At 46.5% G+C, this 8,845-nt stretch overlaps 2 protein-coding genes across 2 annotated transcripts; both read right to left on the bottom strand.

Moving 5' to 3' along the window:
• Positions 1-6,308: 6,308 nt before the first annotated feature.
• On the bottom strand, positions 6,309-6,596 carry H257_19006 (hypothetical protein; the record flags this gene model as incomplete). Its single annotated transcript, XM_009848163.1, has 1 exon — positions 6,309-6,596. The coding sequence occupies one exon, from the start codon at positions 6,594-6,596 to the stop codon at positions 6,309-6,311; it is 288 nt and encodes a 95-aa protein (XP_009846465.1).
• A 1,367-nt stretch (positions 6,597-7,963) lies between these two features.
• H257_19007 (hypothetical protein) lies at positions 7,964-8,845 on the bottom strand (the record flags this gene model as incomplete). Its single annotated transcript, XM_009848164.1, has 1 exon — positions 7,964-8,845. The coding sequence occupies one exon, from the start codon at positions 8,843-8,845 to the stop codon at positions 7,964-7,966; it is 882 nt and encodes a 293-aa protein (XP_009846466.1).

The following is an 8,845-nucleotide window of genomic DNA, read 5'->3' on the forward strand; positions in this document are numbered from 1 at the left end:
TCAATGAGCACTATGTATGTGTATGCACATGTAGAACGGAGATGCTCAGCACCACCGATGCTGTCATTCAGCTTTGATCGCTGCCATTGTAGCGATGTGCACCCCCTTTGATGTACGAAACCAAAATTTATACAACCCCTCTGTAGAACCCTCTACAATAATTGGCCCCCCAGCCCTATGGACAATGCGCATTCTGTATTCTACCGCTAGCGCACTCAAATATGCAATCTACACACTGAATCGCATACTGCTAGAGAATTCACTTTAACAATTACAGTATGTAGCGTGGGGGGATGCTGTGGAGTAGAGTTACTGTGGAGGGTACCGAAGGGCCGTGCATGGTGTAAACTATGCAGGGGTTGCACATCGCTGCAATTGTAAGCATCAACACTACGAGGTAGTCATAATGACGTGTAGACATATCGGTTGTGTGTGAATCTAATTTCGTCGTGACGGAGATATTACCTCATGGTGGTGTTGGTTGGTGTTGCCCACACCACCAACCAACTCCACCATACAATCCGCCATTCTTCCCGCAACACCCCATACACCTCTCTCACATCAGGCTTTCGTCCACACGTCTGCGATGCTTGTCATATTCAACACAACACAATGTCCACGCTACACCATTCACCCGCCAAGAGGAAGTCGAAAGACGACGTGAACAGGTGTGTTGTACCTTTACAACAATCCATAACTGTAATGTCAACAGATCTCGCTTGAAGCCTCGAAAATCTGGGCAGCGAAAAGCAGCCCAAGGTCTTGACGCCACCAACGATGAACCTCCCTCACGTAGTGCAGATATTGCATTCAGTGTAACTCAGAAGTAATGAAACGATTGCTGCGCTTAGTACATGGAGTAGCGTAGAAGCCTCAGTTGTTTCCTGGGTATTTTCGGTAGGATTCTGTAAGTTTGCTACATGACATGAAGTTTTCGTAAGTTTTCTGAATTTCTTCGAAAGTTTCAGAAGTTTTCGGAAGGTTTTCAAAGTTTTCAATAGTTTTACAGTTTTCGGAAGTTTTCAATAGTTTCCGAAGTTTTCGATAGTTTTTGGAAAACTTCTGAAATTTGACTGAGTTAGGTTTGACGAAGTAAATGAAGAATGTTTATGATATACTAGTATGAAGCAATCGGAAGTTACGTTATATAACTACTTCATTACACATGGCCTAAGGTTTTCAACATCTTCGTCACTTAGTCGCTTTGCTGGCGATTTTTGGACTTCGATGGTTCTTCAACTGCGATCTCAGTAGTCTGGGGATGCACTGGAATCGGTGGCAGTGGGAGGCCACGTTGTTTACACAAACTGCCAAGAATTCGAATAATTATCTCGGAGTGGACAGTAGTTGGGAGTGCAACAAGTCGCTCTAAATGAAAGTCAAAGTCATCGCCACCAAGATCTAATATTTCTCATCAGTAATAGCCTGATGAAACGAGGATACCGTTTTGACTGGGGGAGTCTTCTGAAGGGTTAGCCCTTTAATCAAAGTAACAAGGCATGGTTCACGCCCTTGCGCTCCTCGAAGTACTGTCGGGGTTGTAATGGGTTCTTTGCACCGTCCCACTCAATACTTTGAGCGTGCTCGTCTGATTGGTTCCTGATCAAGTGCTTGACGATGCTATCTTTGCGATAGCTGAGCTGACATTCGGCTCTCCGCAGAGCATACACGTCCGGGTCTCTCTGTTGTAGTCCCGCTTACGTTTACCATCGCTCATGGCCAAAGGTTGAAAAGAAAAGTCCTGAATCAAGAAGTCGTACTTGAAATTAGGTTAGGAGGTTCCGACACGAATTGTTATAACGTTATCCGGAATTAATTCCGATTAATGTCCAGATAAGACCGTGAGGCTTGTCCTCATGAGGCAATTTGTCACATCCCACAAATTCCACCAATGTGGATTAATTGGTAGACTTACTTGTGATGATGACCGTGGATGAATGCCGGAATGAATGTACTTGCATTTGACAGTGAATACAGTATTATCATTACTTCCTGTTACTATTAATCTGTAGTACGTCTTCACGTCAATACTGTAATACGTACTTAAGTACCGTTACTATTAAAACTGTAGTTAGTATTCAATACTGTAATACGGTACTGTAATATGCAGTTGTGCTATCCTTGAACCTGTGAAACCAAATGAAGCGATCAGTATTGCAAATTCTGTTGACATTCCCCGAGTGAGTGGGTGACACCCCCACTCAACCCACTCACTCAGGGAATTTGGTACTATTGACCTAAACGTCCCTGAGTAAGTGGGTGGGACTAATTGCTTGCTACGATAAGTACAATCCTATCGTTAACGTGAAACACGAAGGCATACAACGTTGTACACCGTTAATCGTACCAACGGTGAATGCTACGCACTGTAGGGGAGGCAGTTTTTCACTAGTGGTGTTTTGGGGTTTTGCTCATGGATGTTCAGGTAGAGTTAGACATGGGGATTCACTCGTGGTTAAATGGTGTGGTTGAGTTTTACTTAGTGGGCATTACTGGGTTGTTGCTTCATAGTCGAGCAGCCCAGTAAGTGTAAGTTTATATCCCTCCATCATAGTTAAACATAAAACAAGCAAAGAAGCAGTGGGCCCTATGTCTTTTCGAAGGCAATCGTGTTAGAGTTTTACTAGCTAGTGTAGTCACATCTCATTAGCTAAATCCTAGGCACATAGGGCACAGCGTATCACCAATATGCACGTAGCTATCCCCCTGTACTTCTTGCATTCATTTCATCAACATAACGTTAGCATACAGTTCGAATGCCTACCGTCGATACGCATGAGGCTAGGTATGCCCAAGTAATTCTCGTTTAGTTCCACAGTTTAACCACGAGCAAAACACCAACACATGACATTTTCAGTGGCCACCAGTAAAAAGTCAAATGGCCACAAGTTCTTATCCTATTCCCTTTACTGTAGTAGTAGTATTGTTAAACAGTACTTGTATTCAATTTAAGCTGTACCATTGCTGAAGTAATTCGAGTACGTACTGCTGGTGGCTCCAATTTCGAATCGATTTGACAATGTCAATGAACAATGTGAGTTAACGTTGTTTGTGTCTCCAGCTTCATAGCGTTGTCGGGTGGATGCTCTTGTTTTATTTGAAGTGCTTTTAATTCTCTAGACTTACAGTTACTGTTTGTGGCAGTGACATACACGAACACAATAATATATTTCGACAACTACAAATGCTCCTTATACGTCGAAGTTCTTCGGGGCATTAATCTATATACAAGTAACTACCTATTTCCCCCACCAACTTTTGCGTCCAATTTTCAGTGAGCTACGCGTCAGAGTAACTTGACGTCGCGGTCCACATCGAGCTTCATGCCCTCCATGAACCCGCCCAATTCCATCGCGTCGTCCAACTGTCGCACCGGCGACGTAAAATTGCCCGTTTCTTCCAGACGTGATAAAAACGTCGGCGACAACACCGATTGCTCAGCACCACTGTCGAGCAGTGTCGTCGCCTTGAGGCCATTGATGTCGCAATCCAAGGTGCGCTGAGCGCGCGCTTCGACCACATCGTTCGCAGCCACGGCTGCACCAATAAACTTGGTCTTCTTGTCCGTCTTCTTGTCCGGCGCGGCCACAGCAGCGACATGCGGTTTCTTGAACCGCTGGTCCAGGAGTCGCTGTGCTTCTCCGGCTTGGTACTTCGGGCACTTCAACACCTTGTGGTCTCTACCACACTTTAAACATCCCCTCGCATACGGGGCGCTTGTAGCGGTCATCACTGGGGCTCTGGGTGGCGCCCCGCTATCCGCTTTCTTCGTTGGTAATTGGCGCCGCGGTTTTTCGACATATTCCGCGGCCGATTCGGCTCCAGCTTTGGATCCATCGCAACTAATTGCGACTCGAACAACATGAAGTTGTCCATTAGGGACACTAACCAGCGGCAGAATGACTTGACTTCGGACTTGTACGCCTTGTTAGCTTCACACGTCAACTGTCGCTCGACAGTTGCCTTCAACTGCGACGGTCGAATCGCCGCCGTGAGGATCTTGACCGACTGCTTCGGTTCCTGCTCCGGCAAGTGCGCCACATCCAGTTGCTCCAACTTGTCGTAGAAATCGGCTAGCAGCCGACCGACTCGAGACTCAGCGTCACGGATCTTCGTGTCCATCTTGAGCGACGCCATCGCTTTCGCAACCGAGTCCAGGTCCAACTCTTGGACCTCACGCGCCGATAAAAAGTAATCGCGCCAGTCGTTTTCGGTAATTTCTTCAAACGACTTTCCAAAATCATGTGCGCACACACGCGGCACAATCTTCTGGTCAATGCATGCCGCGAACGGCATCAAAAACATGGTACCGCCCATGCCGCGGTTTAATACTTCCACGCGCCGCGAGTAGGCTAGATACTCGCGCTTCGTGCAACCCTTGTACATAGGTGCCAGCGGCACCTGTTGCACACCTATGAGGTTCTCCATGCGGCTTGTCGGCGCCGCTTGTTCGGACGGAAATGGCGATCGTTGTTTGGTCGCTTCAGCGAATAATCCCCATCGCTCGCTATCCCGTCGGACCTTCTGGTTCAGCTCTTCTACCTTGTAGTTCTGCTGGCGCATCGCATCCGACGCCTGGCGGAGCATTTCTTGATGCGCTTCCGAGACCCTGGCTTGTTCGGCCATCGCTCGCTTAAGTTCGTTTTGCTGACGAACCAGTTCTTCTTGTTGACGTAAAAGAATCACTCGAGATTCTTCTTGTTCCAGGCGATTCTTCTCCATCGCCTTCGCCATCGCAAACTGTCGGGAAGACTCATCTTCAATCCGTTCGCCATAGCTTCTTGCTGCGCATGGAACTGCGCCAGCTATTCGTACGTCATTTCGTTGAAATGACTTAACGTCATCGCTGCTCGTTCCACGCTTTGCATCCGCAGCTCGTCCATCTCCACTTGGTTCGGCGGAGGCAATGGCACGGCCACCACGGTCTCCATAGACCGCGTTCCCGTCACACTAGCCAGGTTGCTCGTAAACGGCAGACTTCCTTGTTCCATACTCGTACGGCTGCTACTAAAGAATTCTTTGTTGCGTATCAACTTGACGGACCTTGCGAAGTCCGATCCAAAGGCAAATCATAAAGCGATCCAAAGGCAAATCATAAAGTGAATTCCCCCCAGTGGCAAGTAGACTCTGGGGCTTAACCCTAACCTAATCATACAGCTGCTGGGCAGCCAATAATCTAACTAGCGATTAGGATCACACCTAATCGAACACTCGGATACCTTCTTGGGAGGGGTTCAGGGGTTCTGCGAATGGCAAATTCGCAACAGGGTTACAATTCAATCAATGTGGAAGGAAACTCTTGGGTTGGGTTCTTTGAGTTCGGTGTAAATTGAATTAATGTGATTCTGAATTCACCGTTGGATTAAATGTGGTCGTCGACGAAGGGCTTAATGATAGTATCAAGTTAGGGCTGCGCAACTACTATTCATATAAACTCAAATATTCTGTTAATAATGCATTTCAAAGCACCAAATTAATACCTCACAATAAAGCCTGTCCGCCCCCCCAATCAAGTACATGGCTTACTGTACATCGCTATTATATGTATGTACAAAATATAGCTTGGATTGGGCTGTGTTCAGTTGGTAAAATAATACTGTATATATACTACGTAGTAGTTGGTGATGTGTGGCATAATTTCGGCCGGGCGTAGGAAGATGTGCTTTGTGTTATGTGATCTCCATAGCACTTTGCGAATTACACTGTAGTAGTCTCGATGTCAATTCTCCGGAGATTGTAACCTCGAAACCTTGTTAACTTTGGGGGATGATGCCAACAATATAGAGACTTCAAAAAATCCCAGCTTTAATGAGATGATGCAATGCTGCGAGATTTGCAGGTTGATTTGCTGTATATTTGCGCTATGAATACATCTTCGCGCTCCCTCATAGTACAGAATTCAATGTGGTCATAGGGGAAGGACTTTGAACAGTAAAATAAGGGGGGGCAACTAGCATTCAATCAATCCCAAGTAACATTACATCTCAAATCAGTACCATATTACCACCGTGTACCAGTTCCCTTCACTTATCCCGACATGTACTGCAGTTTTTTCACTTATTGAGCGATAATTTTCGTTTAGAATTTCGTAAAGTGCTCATTATGACTGTCGTATATCGCTAGTAAACACATACACCTTACTGTCAGTGGAACGGGAGGTCATCAAGGCTTGAAACTACTACCTCTGTTCCGAAATAAATCAAACAATCGCAAAACTTGACTTTCGGAAATAAATCAAACAAATTTTGACGCAGAGCTATCAAAAAAATATTTATGATTAAGTATGCAAGAAAGTGTATTTAATTATGTCACAATCCCATGTCCTCAAGCAGGTTGCTAATTTCCGCCATTTCCAAGGCCTCCGCAATTTCTTGAGATAGGTCTTGGAGTCTCTTGTCGATGTCTTCTTCACCAAGTCTGGTGCAGCCGTCATTGAACACAGTAGGATCGCATGCAACAGTCTCGGGCAGCTTTCCGGCTAAGGCCAACTTCTTCTTTCCCATGTGTGGGATCCTGTAGTTGTTGTCACCGGCAGCCTTGATCACTTCTTGTAGGCACGACTGCAGCGTCATGAAGTTGCTGTCCAGCGTCGCCATGCTGACTTCGTTCCACGGTCTGAATGGCACGGAAGAATCCTAGATCCAACACATTCATGTCGGGTGAGTTCGGTGGCTGGCACACGCGTGGAGGGTTGTCGTGGGGATGCCAAGTCTAGCGGCGACGGCGCGCATCGTTGTGCGTGAGGTTTTTGGCAGCTCCTTAAGTCGAGAAGAAATGTCATCATGTTTCAATTTACGTCCACATTTAACCTTTTGTGATGCTACGCTTTCGCAGATGCGCTGGTCATTGTTCAAGGCGACCTGTGCGCGTAGCCAGATCAAGCGGATCATGGAGCGAGTGACGCCGAACTTCCCAGCGACAAACTGAAACGAGCCGTGAGGCAATTTGCCTTCCCGAAGGCACGCCAGGAGCAGGTGGAGAACGTTTTGGCGCTGGTCGTTGTTTAAGTTGGCTTTCGGTGACGCGCGTATATTTCAAACTGAGCTGTTGATTTCGAGTCAATCATACGGATACACTGGTATTATCCGTAACCGGCTATCCGGATAACGATTTTATATGAAACAATGTATTAAATATTCAAACGTGACGGCCATCTATGATTGGTGGAATTTTGGTGGGAAAGCACTGCCATTGGATTCGTTGTTTTCTCCTCTATCCGGACATGTTCGTAGATTCAAGAATTTTTGTGTGTTGCACTTCATTTTCCATTTTTTCTGATTGTTTGATTTATTTCTGAACAGAGGTAGTATAAATTTTCAACTATCAAACGTTTGAAAATCAAGTGAAGCATAATTTTCGGGAAATAATCTCAAGTAGGCATGATCAACAAACACTACAAATACTACGACAATCTAACCCTCAAATAATGCAAGCCATGTTTTTATTGGAGCAACTGGTTCCATGAACTACTTTACTAGTATTGCCGCAGAGGTGAGCACTTAGGAAATCACTGCAATAAGTAAATTTGTCATATTCTCATGCACAATCAAATACTATACGTATAGTAGCAAAAACAAAAACAAACAATGACTCTTCAGGTCGATACTTGACCATTCGCAACGTGCAACAATGCTCATCAATGAGAAATGACGCCGTTGATTCAACACATCAAAATGACAAATCAATAAGCTAAGCTAAGGACAATACATTGTGCCAAGTCTTTCGTGTCATAGCGTTGCGCGTCAATAAATGGGATCTATCCAAGTGCTGTAATTCTCATTTTCATGGCTGTTTGCTGCGTCTCAACTTGACGGACCTTGCGAAGTCCGATCCAAAGGCAAATCACAAAGTGAATTCCCCCCAGTGGCAAGTAGACACTGGGGCTTAACCCTAACCTAATCATACAGCTGCTGGGCAGCCAATAATCTAACTATCGAATAGGATCACACCCAGGATATCCAACCTAATGGAACACTTGGATACTTTCTTGGGAGGGGTTCAGGGGTTCTGCGAATGGCAAATTCGCAACAAACCCCCCCAACGATTGCGTCACGCCCAACGCAGCTGCCATTGCCTTGACTTGGGGTTCGGCCTTGTTTGAGCGCACGTAGCGCTTGAACTCAGTTGGAATGTCTTCCAACAAGTTGGCCGCCGGCTCCCACGAGTCTTCAATTGCTTGTAGGCCGCACCAGTGCACACACATTTCAAAAGAGGCCATTCGATTGTTGTAGCGGCAGTCGAGGAACTGATCGATCACCTGGCTGTCGGCGTTGTGCGCAATGTGGCGCAGCAGTTCGTCCGTCACCTCCAAGGCGTCGTCGGCACAAAATCGCCCACGTCGAACTGTGCCATTTCCGCACCTTTTTTCTTCGATCTTACGGTTTTTCTGACGCTTTCTTGTCGCAGCGTCCAACACCGTCGCATGCATCTTGTCCAAGGCGGTTGCCATCGCCGCCATGTCATCATTTCGCCACGACAGTAAGTCGTGTAACGTTGTAACTTTTGTCGCCGCCGGACTTGGAATGCGATCCAAGGGCGACATCGCTCGGATACCCGTCATGGCAGTAATCGGTGCCACACCACCAAGTGTGTCGGACGGACTTTGGTTAAGGACCAACATCACCACTGGGACAATCAGCCGCCACTGGTCTGGCTGCATCAACCACTCGGACAGGAGTGCACGGAACGCCTTGAGGGTCGTTTTCATCGCACTTTCGACTGTTCCGTTCGCCCACGGACATCTAGCCGTGGTAAAATGATGATGTGCCCCCAGCGCATGCTTGAGTTCGGCAATCACCTCGTTCTTGAAGTGGGATCCCTGGTCACTCACCCAGTGATAACACAT

The sequence above is a fragment of the Aphanomyces astaci genome (assembly GCF_000520075.1).
Source record: "Aphanomyces astaci strain APO3 unplaced genomic scaffold supercont1.307, whole genome shotgun sequence".
NCBI lineage: Eukaryota > Oomycota > Saprolegniomycetes > Saprolegniales > Verrucalvaceae > Aphanomyces > Aphanomyces astaci.